The sequence below is a fragment of the Doryrhamphus excisus genome, chromosome 2 (genome assembly GCF_030265055.1).
Source record: "Doryrhamphus excisus isolate RoL2022-K1 chromosome 2, RoL_Dexc_1.0, whole genome shotgun sequence".
Taxonomy (NCBI): Eukaryota; Metazoa; Chordata; class Actinopteri; order Syngnathiformes; family Syngnathidae; genus Doryrhamphus; species Doryrhamphus excisus.
In genome coordinates, this window is record NC_080467.1 from 4,750,512 (window position 1) to 4,772,851 (window position 22,340).

General features: G+C 37.2%; 1 protein-coding gene across 6 annotated transcripts in view; it reads right to left on the reverse strand.

Annotated features, from left to right (window-relative positions):
* Window positions 1–22,340, reverse strand: part of LOC131120073 (acylphosphatase-2-like) — a 46,052-nt gene that overhangs the window by 9,023 nt on the left and 14,689 nt on the right. For 5 of the 6 annotated variants that reach the window (XM_058065152.1, XM_058065154.1, XM_058065151.1 and 2 more), the window contains exons 7-10: window positions 15,056–15,133; window positions 14,875–14,891; window positions 13,328–13,437; window positions 10,426–10,506 (exon numbers count right to left, since the gene is read on the reverse strand). In XM_058065152.1, the coding sequence (XP_057921135.1) occupies window positions 10,426–10,506; window positions 13,328–13,437; window positions 14,875–14,891; window positions 15,056–15,133 (286 nt within the window). Of the gene's footprint in view, window positions 1–10,381; window positions 10,507–13,327; window positions 13,438–14,874; window positions 14,892–15,055; window positions 15,134–22,340 lie in introns of all 6 variants that reach the window. The other variant, XM_058065155.1, reaches the window with a different exon arrangement.

Genomic DNA, 22,340 nt, shown 5'->3' on the forward strand with positions numbered 1-22,340 from the left:
GCAGTGGAATGTTTTATCAGATATTTAACGTAACGTTTTTGGTGCCTTTGTTTGTTATTTTTGGTTAGAGTACACTTTGGTTAGAGTCCAAAAAGGCACTGACCACAGTTCCACTGTAAATAACATTTTAATAAATGCGTTTTGGGGTTTTTTTTTTTGAAAACCTGATGCGGCCCGGCTACACCCAGAACCTAGCTCCAGTGTCCCCCAGGTAAATTGAGTTTGAGACCCCTGTCATAGAGTGTGGATTTGCTTGCGCTGTCATGGAGGAAAGAGGTGGAGCTTCTGGGACGGCGCCAGAGACAGGGAGGGGAGACACTTCCTGATGGTCATCTGGTTTGCCGCCTTTTTGAAAACACACGACTTCACCATCCTCTCCCCTTATCCCATCCCCCACTTCCCAAATTTCCAAATTTCTCCCTGCGCCTGTGCTGCCTCCACCCTGCAGCCATTTTTAATCTGACACACACCCCAACCAAACCACACAAACACACACACACACACATGCACAGCAGCCCTGCAGATGTGAACCTTCCTTTTTCTTTTCTGCCCGGTAACATCAAACAATATCTGAATATTTTTTCCAATCCAAATTCCGACTTGTACTTCCTTAAATAATTCCAGCCTGCAAACAGGCAAAAAGATTCCGCAACAAACATTTGCTCTGTGCTTCTAGCAGCTTTTGCTCCAAAAATATCTCTCTCTCTCACACAAACACACACACACACACATATATACACACCGAGCGCTTCTCACAGTCCAGATTGGAGGGTCGGCTGTGTCGTCATGGCGATCCATCCCATCGTGTCATTTTGGCCAGCAGCCAGACTCGTTCTGTGTTTCGGAGTGAGCAACAAGCCTGAGCTGCAGTGCATTGTGGGATGTCACTTCCAATTTGTGTGTGTGTGTGTGGTATTTTGTGCCAATGTGTGTTTCCTGCTGGTCTGTGTTTAAAAAAAAAAGTGGGATCAGAAACATTCCACAACACTGCACCTGTCTCACTACCTGTCTGTGTGTGTGTGTGTGTGTGTGTGTGTGTGTGTGTGTGTGTGTGTGTGTGTGTGTGTGAGTGTGTGTGTGTGTCAACTGTGAGCCAACTGTGATTGGATGAAAATGTACAGGATGTTACGTATTGATCAGTACATTGTTGATCCCATTGCAATCATTAACCCCTCCCCCACAGACACACACATCACTTTGGTGGTCCATTTGGTCAAGGACACATGCATGCCCCCCACCCCCCCACTTTCCAACTCATATTTCCCATAATGCCGTGAGTGTCAGCAAGTAGAGAATACACCGTGTAAAGCCTCTCCTCACACACACACACACACACACATGCGTCGTATTACAACCCCCAAGACAAGAGAGAGCTGTAGGTCAATGATGTAACCTTCTCGGTTGTCATGGAAACACTACAAATAAAAAACCTTCTGTATATTGTTTGAGCCGACACCCCGGGAGTCGTCTGCCGTCAGTTAGACAAATTTGCTGAGCTTACGTCAGCCGTGGATAAAGCGATGCTAAGGTGTTAGCTTTTAGCATCGACATCCCAACACGGTGCCAATGGGAGCTCGGTTTTCTAGTGAAGGGGTGAGTCCATTTTCTGTTAAATCGCTCATTTCCTGTCTCGACCACACCCTCAGTACACACACACACACAGCGTTCATTACTAATAAAGTGTTAAAGCTGGTTCTGGTCCAATCTCCCTTTAAATTTGGCTTTCCCCCCCCCCTCCCCCCCACATGACCCCGCTTTGTAAACACACACACTCACACACACTGTTATCTACACGAGCGTGTGTATGTTTACATTCCAGGGGCGTGGTCAGCACACATGATGTCACACACTTGTCCACTTCCTGTCTGCTGAACATTTTCCAGAAGGTTCCTCCCGAGGAGGATTTATCAGACGGAATGTTCTTCTTATCGCTCTGCACCCCCCCCCCCACATATCCTTGTAGCAACACCTCCTCGATTCCATCACAGACTTCGACTTCTGACCTTATGAAAGTGAAAGTGAAACTTTTCAATAACAAAAAAGTGGAAATCCAAGTGACTATGTAGCTTATTATATAGCTTTAATGGAGAATGAATCATTTCTACTCCCTTCTTCTCTGCTGCTCTCCCACATATATTCCTCCATCACCTCCATCACTTGCTCCTCCCACACACACACACACACATAAAGTCGTCAGCAGGCTACTCTAAAATAACTCAACACACAGCCATTCATGTCCAAACCGCTGGCAACAAAAGTGAGTACACCCCTAAGTGAAAATGCCCAACGTGGGCCCACTTAGGAATTTTTGGTCTCAGGGGTTGTTAAGGTTCTCGCCATCCTGGTTACAAAAAGGACCGTGAGATCCCAGCACCAGTTCACATGGATTCCATACAGTCCTCATGCATGAAGTCCACGATTCTCTTGTCCAGTCCTTTAATATCTATCTACCTCCGGGTGCAGAGGTTCTGAGGTCTTACGATACTGGAACTTCCATTTCTTGATGGTTCTTATGATGTTCCTGGTTCTGTTAATACAGATTCCTATGGCCGTCCTACCAAAATGTAAGGTTCGTCTACAACAGCGCATTTCCAAAGCTCTCAATCCTGGTATCTTCAGCTTTAAGGGTCCATGTTTCACATCCACAAACCGCAAATGGCGACACCAGCATTTTGAGAAGATTTATGGAGTGGCTGGTCTTCTCACAATATGCTGAGTGATCCCTAGAAGTAATCATCCATCCATTTTACTCCGCTTATCCGGGTCCGGGTCGCGGGGGCAGCAGTCTTAGTAGGGAAGCCCAGACTTCCCGGTCCCCGGCCACCTCCTCCAGCTCCACCGGGAGGACACCAAGGCGTTCCCAGGCCAGCTGTGAGACATAGTCCCTCCAGCGTGTCCTAGGTCTGCCCCGGGGCCTTTTCCCGGCTGGGCATCCGGACTAGATACCCGAGCCACCTCAACTGACTCCTCTCGATGTGAAGGAGAAGCGGCTCTACTCTGAGCCCCTCACGGATGGCTGAGCTCCTCACCCTATCTCATGTCACCCCAAAATCTGCATTTATTTCATGTTTACATTTATTATAGTAGAAGTTCTCCGAATCCATGCATCTTCTACCACTTATCCAAGGCTATCCTAAGTGAAGCCCAGCCTTACGTTTCCTCGGCTACATCGTGCAGATCCCGAGGCGTTCCTGAGCCAATTGACAAACACAGACTTGCCAATGTGTCTTCACAAGGTCTCCTACAGGTCGTACGTGCCCTGAACACCTCCCCAGGGAGTCATCCTAACCAGATACCTCAACCACATCATCTGGCTCCACTCAGGAAGAAGGAGCAACGGTTCGACTCAATTCTCCCACATGACAGTGTTCCTCACCGTATCTCTAAGGGAGAGCTCTGGAACCCGACAGAGAAAACTCCTTTCAGCCGCCATCTTGTCCTTTTAGTCATAGGTGACGGTGGGAACATAGATGTGCTTCTGGTGATGTTGAAATGACTACAATGTCATCCGCATCTCTGAAAACTATTCTTACTTTATATCGGTGGTTCTAAATTATTTTCTGTCATGCGGAAATGTTTTCACGCCCCCCCCCCATTTGAAACACTATTAAAAACATATAATATCCATTAATTTATGTGTACTGTACAACAGAAACCTGCGACATTCAAGAAAATGGAGAGCAGCAAAGCATACAAGCTAATTCAAACTGCATGCCGAGTACAACAAAATCTTACATGTTGGCAGGTCTGCACTTATATTCAATGTCCTCCCTGCATCTCATGCCCCCGCATCAACTATTTCTGTGGGCACTGTCACCCAGACAGCGCCCACAGATACTAGAAGTTGCGTTTGAGACCCCGGCTGTACACTGACTACCGGTTACCAACATGTGGTCCATCATTTCTGTACACCAAAAGATGCATGAACGTCCTCTCCTGGTCTTACAGTCGTCAACAAAGTAGTCTGTGGTCTTGGAGGTCCTCGTCACATTTGGTTGGACAACAGGAAGTCATTTGTTTGTGTTTGCCGTCATTTCAAAGAAAAATCACAATGCTTGAGGAGGAAGCAAAGATGACCCCCCCCCTCCCTCACTGGTCTCACCCTTAAAAGGGCCAACGCTCCACTTGCTTTTTCCCACCGTGAAACCTGAGATCAACTTCTAGCCATTCTTGGTCTACACTGCCCGGACCTGAGACGGTTCAAGCCTGAAACTACAATACAACAGACACCTGTTAAAATGACCTTGCTCTTTCAAAATAAAGGCTTTTTTTTACAAGTTTTCTGAGGTCAAAGTTCTGCTATTATGATGTTTTAACCACTTCAGGTCAGCGCTGGCGTGACGGGGACATCGTTGACCTCGTTTTAGAAACACTTTGACCTCCCAGGTTCTCCTCTAAGCTGACCACGCCTCACTTTGACGCTATGGGGGGTCCAACAAGTCACCAAATGCTTGCCAGTTGGTGCCTGCTGGAGGTGGGAGGTTGTGGAAGTGGGGGTGATAACTGGGATAGTGAGAAGAAGAGGAGGATGAAGGTGAAGAAAAGATAAGTGGTTGTCATGACAGCAATGACTTAAAGCATTTTTTTAAAGCAAGAAGAAGGAAAAGGGGTTGAGGAGGGAAAGCAGCAGTCCAGTCGGATCTGATTACATAACAGCACCACTGGACTCCAAGCCCCGGGTCTGCACCAAAGAAGAAAAAAACACTTCAAGAGGCCTTTTGAAACTACAGGCTGACCTCAGATCAGCTTAAACTACACCACTCATCCTCTATGCAAGGACGTTCTCACTCAGGTCAGCACGCAAGACCACGCCTGCACCGCCCAAATCTTCATCATCATCATCCTCAAAGACTACCCCCCCCCCCCCCAGACAAAAAACATCTCCATCACTTTAACCATGAGACGACAATACGATGCTGCTGTGGCGCACCAAAGCCGTAACACGCACGCGCAGAGGGCTGAGAAGAGGAGGTCCGTTGGCGCCATCAAGCCGCCCCTAATCACGGCATGGACATCTGTCCTCGTGCGGGCGTCGTGTATAGAGATGCACGCGCAACCCGCCTCCATATTAAAACACCGAGGACACAACAAGTGTACTTGGACCGGGTAGCTCCGGTCCGGAGTGGTGACTCACCTGAAGGCCGACAGACGCGCCGCGGTGTCCCGCTCGACAAGGGCGGCCGATGTCTGAAAACAATGCAGAGCTCCGAGCCTCCTCTTCCTCTCCTCCTCTTCTTCCTCACCCCGCCCCCGCAGCCTCAACACACACCGGACTGCAGAGCCGGAGAGATGCGCTCACTTCTTACACCGCGTAGCACCGGTGGGGCGGTACCGAGTTGCACCTCCAACCGCTAAATGGGTCGTTTTCTCGTGGGGAGAAAGCAAACGGTTACCACTTGACGGTCGGGAGAAAATTGCCATCAGTTAATAGTTGATTAAGAGGCTGTTTTGCAAGATACAATATGTTTAATGTGTCCACCAGCTGTCCGACGGGGGCGGTGAAGACAGGACCGCTATAAGCATGCTCTTACGTCACGTGATCACTGCGACGTAACAGCTACTAAAGTGAGCACACTTTCGTGTACTAAGGTGGCTCGCTAGCTAATACTGCTAACTTCGATATGAATCATTCAAACGACTACAACTCACGTCAAAAACACTTTGGATTCATACATATAAAATGAATCATTCATACTGCCACAGTTAAAACACACAAATCGATCTGCTTGCGTGGTTTTGGTTAGCAAATGTGCCACACAATCATGTTTGTCGTGACACCTTTTTAAAATAATCTTCATGACCAACACTCCCTTTCATATACCACTACCTTTGACAAAAATACACCCGAGGACAGTCTGAATATTTGTAATTCGTTTTTTGTTGCTTATTGAGACTGAAAGTTTACGTTCACTGATCGCTAATAAATTAAACAGTACCCAACCACAATCTCTCCACCCGCCCGGGCAGCAGTGTAAAGATATGAAGCGCTTCCACTCCCAAAATCAGTGAGAGGGAATGAGGCAGTAGGGAGGAGGAGGAGGAGAAGGAGGGGGAGGAGGAAAGGTCTGCGGAGATTGGATGATGTCAAACAGGCTGATGGTGAAAAGTAAAACGCTTAGTAAAATGTAGCTGGGTTTTTTTTAGTCTAAAAAGACACAGCTTCTCATTAAGGTCACATGACCGTGACCTCACCAAGGTAACACAATGCAACATCCTAACATGTGCTGGGTCACAGTTCATCTATGACACTAAAATGGCGTTATTTTCCCTCATAGTATGACAACTTTGTTCTAGCAAAATTGCTACTTTTTTCCTTTTATATTTTGACTTTATTCTTGTAATTTTCTATTCGATTTCTTTTGGTAAATGTTCTTCTTGTAATTCTGACTTTATTCCGATAATATTTTGCCTTTATTCTTGTAACATTGCAACTTTTTTCAACCTAATTTTCCAACGTAAACTTTATTTCTTGTTTTGTTTGTAAAAAAAACCAAAAAATTTAATTAAAATTAAAAAAAATGTATTCTCATATTACCAGTTTATTCCCATAATGTTGCAATTTTTTTCTCATTAGAATATGATGTAAATTTTTTTCACAAAAATTTGAATATATTTTATTTTGTCATATTTCATGTCTCTGCAATGAATATTATATAATAATATATGAATATTCCTCAAAATATTACAAATTTATTCTTCTACAATTGTGACTTTTTGTCTTAATATTTTGACTTTATCCTCACAAAATTACAGCAGTTTTTGCCAATTTTTTCTGTTGTTTTTCTTTCAAGTTAAACTTTTTTCTTGTAAATTTTCTCCTTGTAATAATTATGCAGATCAAAATCTGTTGTGGGGACTCCGTAATCAGGAAAAAGCCAAAAGAAACAAACCAAATTACTTTTTTTATTTATTTTTATTTTATTTTTTTATTTATTTTTTATTTATTCCCAAGTTTATTTGTATTTTATTTATTATTTATTTATTCCCAAAGTTTGACTTTATTCTTGTTCTTGTATTATTTCTATGCAAGGTAATTTTCCAAAATTCACAACTTTGTTGTTTGTATGTTTTGTTTGCTTGTTATGACATTACATAACAAACAAAATGAAAAAAAAAATGAAAATGTTTTCTTGAAAATTTCAAAGACGACATTTTTTATTCTCCTAATATGACCAGTTTATGCCCATAAAATTCCTATTTTGACTGGCGTCTTGTAAAATTAGTCATTTTTGTTCATATTCTTGTAACATTGTAACTTTTTCACAACCTGACTTTCCAAACATTACACCGTTACTGCTTGTTTTATTTGTTTTTCATAATATTAGGAATTTCAAAAAGCATTTTTCAAATATTTTTTCTTGACTATTTCAACTCCTTACTCCTAAAAAATGACATCATGTCCCAAGGTTATTCCCATAAAATCCTTTTTAAAAGGATGTTATTTTTCCTCGGAATGTTACAACGTTATTCTGGGAAACTTTTGACTTTTTCTCATTTGATTTCGCCTTTTTTTTCATCGTATTTGGACTTTGTTCAGGTGAAATGACTGCTTATCTTTTCTTTTTTTGTACATCGTCTAGTAAAAGTTGAGTGTAAAGTTGAACGTCAACTTGTTGCTTGGCAACGAGTGTCAGAGCCCACTCACTCAGGTGTGTGTTTGTGTGTGTGTTTGTGTGTGTGGGCGGCCAGCAGGCATGGAGGGAAAAAGCTTCTACTTGTGGCAACTCTCCTTCTCAAACGCTTTTACATGGAGGCACGTTTCCATGGTGACGGCGCCGGGATGCCAAAGTTGCTGGGAAGAGGAAGAGAGGGTCAGAGCCGGCGAGTGGCGTGTGGGCGGGCCCTCGGGGGGGGTTATATTTGGATGTGTTTAGGCCCGTGAAGATCTCCGGATGAGCTATCGAATATTCCAGAAGGCCAGGAAAAGCTTGATGGGGCTTAGATTTAACCCTCAGACAAGATGTTCCACTCCAACGTCATGTCTGCCAACTCGTCGGACTAGAGTACTAGTATGCAGTACTATACAGTACATTCAAAGTACTTCTCTGCATCATATTTCATGGGCATGTCATTGAAGTGCAATACTAGCGATGAGAATACACTCTCTCTCTTGTTGTGATTGAGCCAAGGTCTCACAGAGAGTTGTTGGCATGACGACAGGACTCTTCTAACATTGTATCCAGGAAGCACACACACAGGAACAAACACATACATAACTGACTAATATTACTATTATTATCACTCTATGCTGCTTTTTTCACTATTTTTTTCCCCTAAAATTTGCAAATATTGCAAAATTTTGTCATATTAGTAGCTTTTTTTTAACCCAACTTATTAAAAATGACTTCATTTTGATTGTTGTTTTTAATTTTAAATAGAAATATTATCATATCATCAATTTCACTCATTTTTTCTTCAATTATTTTCTTTTTTTTTCTTTCATATTTCAATTCTTTGCTATGAATTTTCCTGGTAATTTTCCTGGTATGAAAAAGTTTATATATATATATATATATATAATATTTTCAATTTCTTATATTTCAAGTTTAAAGTACCGTCATTTTATATTATTATTATTATTATTGTAATATTAATATTATTATTACAATATTATTGTAATAATTGTATTATTTTTTCGATTTTGAATTATATTTTAAAACATATTTTATATCATATGTGATTAATATGTGTTGTGTCTTTTACATTTGTATAAAATATTTTTATATAATAGTTATAATATTCTTAAAATATATTTATGTCACATATGACCCTTGTGAGGAAAAAGCGGTAGAAAAAGAATGAAAATGTATGAATGAATATTTTTTTCTTTCATATTTCAATATTTCAATTCTCTGCTATGAATTTTCCTGTTATGAAAAAGTTTGTATATATATATATATATATTGTATATATATATATTGTGTATATATATATATATATTGTGTATATATATATAATATTTTCAATTACTTATATTTCAAGTTTAAAGTACCGTCATTTTATATTATTATTATTATTGTAATATTAATATTATTATTACAATATTATTGTAATAATTGTATTATTTATTAGATTTTGAATGATCATATTTTAAAACATATTTTATATCATATGTTGTTATTATGTATTACATATTTCTTACATTTTTATATAATATTTTTATATAATAGTTATAATATTCTTAAAATATATTTATGTCACATATGACCCTTGTGAGGAAAAAGCGGTAGAAAATGAATGAATGGTATTTTTTTCTTTCATATTTCAATTCTCTGCTATGAATTTTCCTGGTATGAAAATGAAAAAGTTTGTATATATACATATATTTTCAATTTCTTATATTTCAAGTTTAAAGTACTGTCATTTTATATTATTATTATTATTGTAATATTAATATTATTATTACAATATTATTGTAATAATTGTATTATTTATTAGATTTTGAATGATCATATTTTAAAACATATTTTATATCATATGTTGTTATTATGTATTACATATTTCTTACATTTTTATATAATATTTTTATATAATAGTTATAATATTCTTAAAATATATTTATGTCACATATGACCCTTGTGAGGAAAAAGCGGTAGAAAATGAATGAATGAATGAATGGTATTTTTTTCTTTCATATTTCAATTCTCTGCTATGAATTTTCCTGGTATGAAAATGAAAAAGTTTGTATATATATATATATTTTCAATTTCTTATATTTCAAGTTTAAAGTACTGTCATTTTATATTATTATTATTATTGTAATATTGTATTATTTTTTAGATTTTTAATGATCATATTTTAAAACATATTTTATATCATATGTGATTATTATGTATTACATATTTTTACATTTTTATATAATATTTTTATATAATAGTTATAATATTCTTAAAATATATTTATGTCACATATGACCCTTGTGAGGATAAGCGGTAGAAAGTGAATGAATGAATGAATGAATGTTCTTATCATTACTCATATATTTGTAGATATTTTTATATTATAGTTATAATAATTATATTATAGTTATAATAAAGTAAAAAAGCCCTAAAATAGAGAAAAATGGTTGTAATTTGATAGCATGAATGATGAAATATGTCTCCATGAGCTGCTCTACTGCTCTCATATTTCACCAAGCGCTCCTCCCCGAGATGGCAAACGTTGATGGTGACGAGCGTTAGCATGGGCACACTTACACACTTCAAGTGTGCACTCAGAAGTGTTGAGTGCACTCTAAAGTGTGCGAGTGCTCCAGTCAAGACCCAACACAAGACCTGAGAGAAAACTTCATTCAAAGATGACAGCGATAGAGAGGCGGACGGAGACAGGAAGGAAGTAGCGGTGCCTCCAAAATAAAAGCGACGAGGGGTGATGAAGTAACCTCAAGGTGTTCAGTAGCGTGTGGAAAAGCCGCTGATCTCCAACCTGTGGATGCTTCTCTGGTTGCTGAACGAGGTTCTGCTGATGCGACTGCTGGGACTTCCTTCTTTGCTCAGCCACACTTTCCTGACAACACACACACACACACAAACACACACACACAAACATGGACGTCAGACCTCACATCTGGAGCACTCGGGGTAACATCTGTGTGTAGATTAGAGGAGATTGGAGAGGATCAGGGTCAGGTCAGAATAACGCCATCTCATCTTTGTGGTGCCCACATCAGATGGCCTACATTCTTCTCTCTCATTGGTCAGATTCACCCACTACACACACACACATACACACACACGCACATGGCATTACATGTTAGGAACTCTTAAGCGGATGTTTTTTACTGTCAACAAACATGAGTATCATCAAATGATGGATAGAAACACCAAGAATCATGGATCCATCAGGCTAGTGGTTAGCACATTGGCCACACAGTCAAGAGACATGGGTTCGATTCTCCACTTGGCATCTCTGGAGTCTGTGGAGTTTGCATGTTCTCCCCGTGCGTGTGTGGCTTTTATCCAGGTACTTGGTAATGGTTGTTTGTCTATATGTGCCCTGTGATTGGCTGGCCACCAGTCCAGGGTGTACCCCGCCTCTCGCCCAATGACAGCTGGGATAGGCTCCAGCATAAATGCGACCCTCGTGAGGATAAGCGATATAGAAAATGGATGGATGGAACCATCAGGCTTCTTCATCTCACTTTATAATGAGTCTTTACTGAGAACTCAAAGAACTCATGAGTCAAGTAGTTACTGAGGAACTAAGGCATATAAATGTAGAGTAGTTACTGGGGAACTAAGGCATATACAGCATATACATAAAAGACATATAAATGTAGAGTAGTTACTGAAGAATTAAGGCATTTACGGCATATACATATAAGGCATATATATGTAGAGTAGTTACTGTGGAACTAAGGCATATAAATATAGAGTTACAGAGGAACTAAGGCATATAAATGTAGAGTAGTTACTGAAGAACTAAGGAATTTACAGCATATACATATAAGGCATATATTTGTAGAGTAGTTACTGTGGAACTAAGGCATATAAATATAGAGTTACAGAGGAACTAAGGCATATACATGTAGAGTAGTTACTGGGGAACTAAGGTATACAACTGTAGAGTAGTTACAGAGGAACTAAGGCATATAAATGTAGAGTAGTTACTGAGGAACTAAGGCATATAAGTGTAGAGTAGTTACTGAGGAACTAAGGCGTATACATGTAGAGTAGTTACTGGGGAACTAAGGCGTATAAATGTAGAGCAGTTACTGGGGAACTAAGGCGTATAAATGTAGAGTAGTTACTGGAGAACTAAGGCATATAAATGTAGAGTAGTTACTGAGGAACCAAGGCGTATAAATGTAGAGTAGTTACTGGGGAACTAAGGTATACAAATGTAGAGTAGTTACTGGGGAACTAAGGCATATAAATGTAGAGTAGTTACTGGAGAACTAAGGCATATAAATGTAGAGTAGTTACTGAGGAACTAAGGCGTATAAATGTAGAGTAGTTACTGGGGAACTAAGGCATATAAATGTAGAGTAGTTACTGAGGAACTAAGGCATATACATGTAGAGTAGTTACTGAAAAACTAAGGCATATAAATGTAGAGTAGTTACTGAAAAACAAAGGCATATACATGTAGAATAGTTACTGAGGAACTAAGGCATATAAATGGAGAGTAGTTACTGGGAACCAATGCATAAAAATGTAGAGTAGTTACTGAGGAACTAAGGCATATACATGTAGAGTAGTTACTGAAAAACTAAGGCATATACATGTAGAATAGTTACTGAAAAACGAAGGTATATACATGTAAAGTAGTTACTGGGGAACTAAGGCATATAAATGTAGAGTAGTTACTGAGGAACAAAGGCATATACATGTAGTTACTGAAGAACTAAGGCATATAAATGTTGAGTAGTTGCTGAGGAACTAAGGCATATAAATGTTGAGTAGTTACTGAGGAACTAATGATGAACAAATGAAGAAATAACGATTAACTACTGACGTACATACATTTAGGGAACATAAATGTAGTTAATGAGGAACTAATGAGTAACTAACGAGTAGAGTAGTTACTGAGGAACGAAGGCACATAGGTTTAGAGTAGTTAGTGAGGAAGTGGTTAGGGTTGGCAAGGTTGGTTCCTCAGTAACTACTGTCATTTTGTGTGTTCTTTATTTCCTGATGCTCAACTTTTTTCACACAGGGCGAAAAAATTTCCTTTCAAGCCCCACCCCCACCCCTGCGCCCCCGGCCAGCTGTTTCACAGGCTCCACAGGAAGTGAGGTCGTGGCAGAGGAAGGCGGAGTCGGCAAGAACCACACCAGCTTGGAAAAAAACACCAGAAAAAGCTTCCATAGATCTATACTTATAGATATACACATACCTAGATAGATTTTAGCCCGGGTCAAGTTAGCTCCACCCGGCTGCAGCAGCAAAGAGTTGAAACCAAACGCCACAGATGAAGATATCACACAGGGGTGTCCAAAGTGCGGCTGTCTAAAAATATAATTTAGCAAGGACACTAAAACCAAACAAAAAGTTGGAATTTTACAAGAATAAATTCAAATTAAAAAAAAACTTTTATAAGAATAAAGAGGAAAAAGTCATATTCTGACAAGAAAAACCCGGATGTTCTACACATTTTCATTCAAGTAACTTTTAGAATCCTGCACGTTCACACACACACACACACACACACACATATACATACGCTTCATTTGGCGCCAACGAGGCCCAAAGAGGCTGATATGCAGGTAAACGCTGCCCTCTGGTGGCAACAACCAGTAATGCAGGGTAGAGCAGTAAGAGGGCGTTGTTTATATCGTGTTCTCCTCCTTTTGGGAGAGGAAGTAACATGCTGCTCGTGCACTCACATCTCCTCCACCACGTCGGAAGGGCCCTGGACCTGACCCACCACCGTCCCGCTTCTGGTGTTCTTCACCCAGCCCACCACACCCAGACGCTCCGCCTCCTTCTCAGTGTACTGCATGCAGGACATAGCAACACTCACTCATACGGCATACTGTAGTATATACTGCGTAAATATAGGTGATAATAATTTCATACATTCAATATTATAGCATGAACAATACTGTATAATAAGGGTTTCTTAATGAAACATAAAAAGGGTGCAAAGTGCTGGAGGGCCATCTTGTCATATTACAACTTCTCATCATAACAGTTTTTCTTTCTCTATTTTTTCTCCTTTTTTGGTCCATTTTAAACTTTTTTCGTCATATTCTGACATATTCTTGGAACATTGCAATATTTCTTGTAAAATGACACAATTTTTCTCCTTAAATTACATTTACTTATAATATTATGAATTTTATCCAGTAAAATTGACAAATAAACCATAATAAAAATAAGTAATGATATGTAATAATGATTTATTTTAATCAAATAAATACATTCAATAATATGTTATTTTTTTATTACTAAGTTTTAAATACTAATAAATTCTTTTTATTTTATTAAAAATAAAAAAGTTTTAATAAATTCATAAATATATAAAAATGTACATTTAATTCATTATTTTTCATAATAATTTCCATTATAGATAAAAATGATTTTTATGAAAGAAAGAAATTCAACAATATGTAATGTAATTATTTATTATAAAATAAACTTATTTGATTTTATTAAAAATAAAAAATATATTTGAATAAAATGTTAAATAAATAAAAAATACATTTAATACATCGGCATTTATTTGTTTCGCCGTCCTGATTATGGAGTTGCCACAGTTGATCTTTTGATTTGCATACTGATTTAATAAATACATTTCATAATATAAAATAATTATTTCCTATAAAATAATTAAATTAAATATGAATTTTAATTAAATAAATACATTCGGTAATACATAATAATTATTTTTATTGAAATAAATAAATTCAATATTATATAATAATTACTTATACATACAATAACATATAATAATTATTTTTATTCTAATAAATACATTCAATAATATACAAAATTTGTTATTATAAATAAATACATTCAATACTATATATTATATATATATAATACTAAGTATTATTTTTTCATATAAATAAACATAACAATGACTTTTATCAAATAAATACCTGCAATATTATATAATCATTATTTGGAATAAAATAACTAAATAAAATAATAATAAAAATAATTTTAAATCAAATAAATACAGTGAATAATATGTAATAATGAGTTGTAATAAATGGAATAATACTAATGATTTGTACTCAAATAAATACATTGGTTATATATATATATATATATATATATATATATATATATATATATATATATATATATATATATATATATATATATATATATATATATATATATATATATATATATATATATATATATATATATATATATATATATATATATATATTAGGTATATAGAGAACATAACATAACTCACCATCCTGAAGCAGACTCCTGCCACAAAGAAGAAGAAAAGAACTAGTTAGTGTTTCTCCTCAGCAACTTGTGTGCTGGCTTCTAATTTAAGAAGTGGATCATTTGACTGCTGCCACACACACACACACACACACACACCAGCAAAGGCTGAGCAAGTAATACAACTGAGCAAAGAAACACACCTTGAACATGACCAAATACTTCAAAATCCACAGACACCAGCCCACTTCCTGTTGACATGTTGACAGGAGACGTCAGGCCTGCAAAGAGGAAGAGGAGGAAAAGGAGGGTGAAGCCTGCGTGGCCTGCCACTTTTTTGCTTAGTGTGTGTGTGTGTGTGTGTGTGTGTGCTTGTGATGTCATGGCCATAAGTCCAGTTGAGCTAGTGGTCTTTGTAGTCCATTAAAACTACAAACATGTCTACCAGATGAACCAACGAGTGTGTGGTGCCACAACTATGATACGTACAGTATGTGAAACTTTTATCACTTTTCCTTATTAAACAATAGGTCATATATGTCATATATATATATAAAATAAAATAATAATAATAACTTTTAATCAAATAAATACAGTGAATAATATGTAATAGAGTTGTAATAAATGAAATAGTACTAATGACTTTTACTCAAATAAATACATTAGTTATATATATACGTATATATATATATAGTTTAATAAAGTGCATGTATGTATATATATATATATATGTATGTATATATATATATATACAAAGACAATAAAATAAGAATTTTTAATCAAATAAATACAGTGAATAATATGTAATAATGAGTTGTAATAAATGAAATAATACTGACTTTTACTCAAATAAATACATTGGTTTTATATATATATATATATATATATATATATATATATATATATATATATATATATATATATATATATATATATATATAGTTTAATAAAGTGCATACTCGTGTATAGCAGTTCATTGTATATATGTATACACTATGTATACTGCATATATACAGTATATACTAGGTTTCAACGGTCATAAATGATAACAGTTCCCCCAACTTGCCACTAGATGTCAGCACTTCCACACTGTGAGCGGCCAGACAGACGTCGTTACTGGAGCATCCAAACGTCACATCACGTGACTGAGTCATGTGGCGTCATGACCATGACGACATAAGACAACAGGGGCGTGGTCGTGCTGTGACGTCAGCGCCACGTTGGAGACTCATCGGAGCCATTTGGATGTTATTGGTGCTTTCTAATGGCTTTCAGTTAAAATCACAGTCTGGTCTGATGGACGTCTTGAGCGCCACCTTTCTGCCGCTTGTGGTAATGACAAGAACAACCACACCACCGGCCTTCTAGTCTCAGGTACTTGGTTACTTGGTTAGGAAGTTTTGACTCCATACCAGGAAACTGAAAATGGTAAGGATGAAATTGTGTATACACACACACACACACACACACGTGCGTATTTTACCCTCATCCTATGTTCTCAGCTGTGTGTGTGTGTGTGTGTGTGCGTTTACACTTGGTTGAGCCTTCTGTTCAGCGTGCAGTCGCTCCCAGTGAGCTGCGTTTTTAGGTCGCAGTGTTCTTTCTGCTGCACACACACACACACACACACACAGTTACGCAGCTACGTCCGATGCTGTGTGCTATTAGGCAGTGAGTTTGGGTGGGTGGGGGGTTGGTGTACATGTATGGGTGCATGTGCATGTGCACATGCTGCATGTGTGTGTGTGTGTGTTTAAGTAGTCCCAAAGCTCCTGTCATGCATATGGACGCAAAGCAAAACTGAGAGCCAGTGTGTGTGTGTGTGTGTGTGTGTGATGCTGGAGGGCTCACAGCCTCCACTGCTGCGTAACATGTCCCCTCCTTTTAGTAATGTCACCCCACACAAGCTCACACACACACACACACACACACACACTAATGTGAAAACACAAAAAGTCAACTTTGACTTTTAACATCAGGGATCTTGTGTTTTTTTTTCCAAGGGAACAATTCCTTTTTATTTTAATGACATTACTTCTTTTTTCATTCATTTTTACTCATTTTATGATTGTATACTACATATCATCCCATGCATGCGCCAGATATACTGCTGTGTAGTACATTTATACTTCATGTATCACATATATATTACATCTATATCAGTCATGATGTGCTATATATATATCACTATATTGACACTTACTATGGTACTCATTGTGTCATTGGATGCTCATATCATCTTGTATTTCGGTACGTGACAAAAATTAATTATTTTTTTTTAAAAAAACTAAATACAAATTAATAAAAATTAATAAAAAAATTAATAAATAAAATAAATTTGCTAAATACAAGGATGAAGAGTCTTGAACCAGTCATGATGTGCTATATATATATCACTATATTGACACTTACTATGGTACCCATTATGTCATTGGATGGTCATATCACCTTGTACTTTGGTACGTGACAAACAATTTAAAAAATTAAAAAAAATGTTAAAAAACTAAAAAATGATTTTATAAAAATTAATAAATTTAATTAATAAATAAAATAAATTTGCTAAATACAAGGATGAAGAGTCTTGAACCAGTCATGATGTGCTATATATATATCACTATATTGACACTTACTATGGTACCCATTATGTCATTGTATGGTCATATCACCTTGTACTTTGGTACGTGACAAACAATTTAAAAAATTAAAAAAAATGTTAAAAAACTAAAAAATGATTTTATAAAAATTAATAAATTTAATTAATAAATAAAATAAATTTGCTAAATACAAGGATGAAGAGTCTTGAACCAGTCATGATGTACCATATATATCACTATATTGACACTTACTTTTGTACCCATTATGTCACTGTATGGTCAAATCACCTCATACTTTGGTACGTGACAAAAAATTAAAAAATTTAAAAAATGTTAAAAAACTAAAAAATGATTTTATAAAAATGTATAAAATAAATTAATGAATAAAATAAATTTGCTAAATACAAGGATGAAGAGTCTTGAACCAGGCATGATGTGCTATATACGTATATCACTATATTGACATTTACTATGGTACCCATTATGTCACCGGATGCTCATATCACCTCCTACTTTGGTACGTGACAAAAAATACATAAAAATACCAAAAAATAGCACCGAAGAGTATCACCCTAAGAGGATGTTTACGACTACACTACCCACAATTCTTGTATGGTATAGAGTTTACAGAGAATGTTGTTTAGGTTTGAGGGAATTGTTGTGAGGTTTACTTATCAGGCTTGATGGTGGGTGGGTGACGGAGTGGGTCATGTGACTAACAATGTGTCAGGTGTGGGGGGTTGGTTGTTGGCTCATGGCAACACATTATGTTAATCATTGTTCTAGATGCTAACGTGTCTGCGTGTTAATGCCATGGCAGCCTTAATCAGGACGTACACGCACACGCACACATAGACACGGTGAGGAAAGGGTTAATGTAGTCAGCTGAGCTGAGTGGAACACAAGTGACGTTTGATGACAAAACATATTCCATGAGTAGAGGAACGCTAATCCAGCTAAAGCTAAACTGCTAACGTTTCTTTGTACTGCCCCCTGCCGGTCTGGTGGATAAAATTAGATTTTTTTATTGTACCTTATTGTACCATATTGGAAAAATAAAATGAATGAACATATTAGATTACACTAATTTGCCTTGTCATGTCTACTTAGCATATACTACAGTAATCCCTCGTTTATGCCGGCTAATTGCTTCCAGACCCGACCGTGATAAGCGAACCGCCTGCAAAGTAGGATTCCTTATTCATACATGGAATATTTCCATAGTTATTGCATAGAAAACCTGTTTACAACCTTCTAAATACAGGTTTTAACATTATAGCCATAATAAAAGAAAATAAGACATATAAGACAAACAAAATCTGTTTAGAACTTTCTAAATATACTTTTTAACCTTATTAGAGCCCTCAACATGAAATAGCACCCCTATAGTCACATTTACATTCCTATTACCCAATATAGTAGACGTAATAAGAGAAACTAAGACATAGAAAACTAGTTTATCACCTTCTAAATATGCTTTTTGACCTTATTAGAGCCCTCTGGACATGAAATAACACCCCTATTGTCACTTCTACACTCCTATTACCCAATATATTTGCCATAATAAGAAAAAATAAGACATATAAGACACAAAAAAAATCTGTTTTGCACCTTCTATATTTTTTAACCTCATTAGCGTCCTCTAGACATACAATAGCACCCCTATAGTCACATTTACATTCCTATTACCCAATATTGTAGACGTAATAACAGAAAATAAGACATAGAAAACTAGTTCATCACCTTCTAAATATGCTTTTTGACCTTATTAGAGCCCTCTAGACATGAAATAACACCCCTATAGTCACGTCTAGGTCAAGTCTGGTGTTCTTGTTATTGTAATGCCTTGAAAGGGAAAATCATTCACATTAGAATTATTCATTATGATTATTGATATTATTATCAATAATAGTTTAATAATAATAATACGTTTTTTCTTTCTTTTGTTAATTAAATTAGAAATTTCATGTTGAGGATAAGCGATATAGAAAATGGATGGATGGAAGTTTGGTGCTTGTGTGTCTGACCCAACATTACAGTAACATTACTGACACCTAGTGACCGGTATGGAATACTACATATCACTCATAACATATTTGAATGTGTCTTTTGAATGCCGTATATTTTTATTTGACCTCATTTAGCCAATGTTACTGCCTGAAAAATATTAATTTAGGTCAAAAATGTGCTTAATAATTATTATTAAATTATTAAATTATTAAATTATTAAATTATTAAATTATTAAATTATTAAATTATTAAATTATTAAATTATTAAATTATTAAATTATTAAATTATTAAATTATTAAATTATTAAATTATTAAATTATTAAATTGTTAAATTATTAAATTATTAAATTAATACATTAATACATTAATACATTAATACATTAATATTGAACCACAAACAGCATGTGTAGACTTCAACAAAGTGCTTTGTTTTGGATGTGAGCATCAAAACAAAGCAAGCAGATGTCATGAAGACGTTTCTTCTTTTGTGGCCGAAACGCTTGCCCCGCCGCCCCCCTCCTTCATGACCCCTGTGTGACCCCTGGATTGATCCTTCATAACTCGGCTAAAGGCTGAAGTGGAGGTCAAGGAGCTTACGGAGCGTTGAGGTTAAGAAGCGTTGCTGAGACACCAATGTTTACATATTTTTAGGATTGTAGCACATTTCACACAAATATCTAAAACAATAGAAAGCCGTAATAATAATAGTAATAATAAAGCTCCGTCTTGCTTGTGATATAAAAAAAACTAAAAAGAAGCTACAAAAAAGAGATTGTTACCACGACAACCAAGACACAATGGTAATGCAAAAATACTAAAATGGTGGCTCCGTCTTGTTTGTGACAATTTAAAAAAAGACGCCAAAAGAAGTATCAGAAGGATTCGTACTTTTTCGGTTTTCTACACACGTTTTGTCAGACATTCATTCTGGTGGCCAGACAAACAACCATTCACACTCACATTCATACCTATGGACAATTTGGAGTCGTTAATTAACCTAGCATGTTTTTGAATGTGGGAGGAAACCGGAGTACCCGGAGAAAACCCACGCATGCACGGGGAGAACATGCAAACTCCACACAGAGATGGTCGAGGGTGGAATTGAACCCTGGTCTCCTAGCTGTGAGGTCTGCGTGCTAACCACTCGACCGCCGTGCCGCCGTGGCTCAGTCTTGTTTGTGACAATTAAAAAAAGACGCCAAATGAAGCATCAGAAGGATTCGTACTTTTTGGTTTTCATGTTTTCTACACACGTTTTGTCAGACATTCATTCTGGTGGCCAGCCAATCACAGGGCACATATAGACAAACAACCATTCATACTCACATTTATACCTATGGAAAATTTGGAGTCGCTAGTTAACCTAGCATGTTTTTGGAAGTACCCGGAGAAAACCCACACATGCACGGGGAGAACATGCAAACTCCACACAGAGATGGCCGAGGGTGGAATTGAACCCTGGTCTCCTAGCTGTGAGGTCAGACAGCGTCCATAAAAATGGTTGTGAGTACTTCTTCATGCTCGTGTTTCATTGGTTCTATTTGTGTTCTATTGTCTCGGTCGACCGGTTCTATTTGTGTTCCCGTGTTTACGGTTCTGCTCGCTCGAGTCCACGTTAGGCCGGGTGTTCCCTCCTCTGTGTTTTCCGGCCGAGCGGTTCCGACTCGCCGTCCTCCTGCCGCGTCCGCTCGGCTGAACTCCGCCTGAACCTTCCCTTGAACCCTGCATGAACTCGGCTAAACTGACCCATTAATCTACTTTGGATTAAAGCTGTACGGTGGCCCGCGAGGAACGTGTCGGCCCGGTTCTGCTCGGCGGAAACCGTCGTGACGTGCACGTCCACTGACACAGAAGATGAGATTACATGTGCAGATGAATAAAAAAATGTATAAAATCTTCTCGAATGCTTTCTAAAGTTAGCCTATTGGAATAATATATTAATAATAAATAATATATAATAATATATTTGTTATGAAATGACTTTTCTTTCCTGTTTGTTTACATTTCTCTTGGCATCACACTCCATTAACGTCAAGTCATGGCTTATGATGATGGACACTACGATGAGGTTAAAACCTTCTCTTCAGGATATCCATCATTTCAATAATTGCTAATAAATATACAAATAAATACAAAAATAAAATAAAAAAAAATAAGAATACATTGAAGGTATTTGCTCATATTTTGGCTAGCTAACAATAAAGTTAAAATCAAGCACATAGTTTATGAAGATGTTTTTTAATAACAACTATGAGCTTGATTTTAAATTTATTGTTAGCTAGCCAAATATGAGAAAATACCTTCAATGTATTCTTTTTTTTTTTTTTAAAGAATACATTTTTTTATTGTTAGCTAGCCAAATATGAGCAAATACCTTCAATGTATTCTTATTTTTTTAAGAATATTTTTTTTTATTGTTAGCTAGCCAAATATTATCAAATACCTTAAATGTGCTGGAGCCTATCCCAGCTGTCTTCGGGCGAGAGGCGGGGTACACCCTGGACTGGTGGCCAGCCAATCATAGGGCACATATAGACAAACAACCATTCACACTCACATTCATACCTATGGACAATTTGGAGTGGCCAATTAACCTAGCATGTTTTTGGAATGTGGGAGGAAACCGGAGTACCCGGAGAAAACCCACACATGCAAACTCCACACAGAGATGGCCGAGGGTGGAATTGAACCCTGGTCTCCTAGCTGTGAGGTCTGCGTGCTAACCACTCGTCCGCCGTGCCGCCATTCCAAAAACATGCTAGGTTAATTAGCCACTCCAAATTGTCCATAGGTATGAATGTGAGTGTGAATGGTTGTTTGTCTATATGTGCCCTGTGATTGGCTGGCCACCAGTCCAGGGTGTACCCCGCCTCTTGCCTGAAG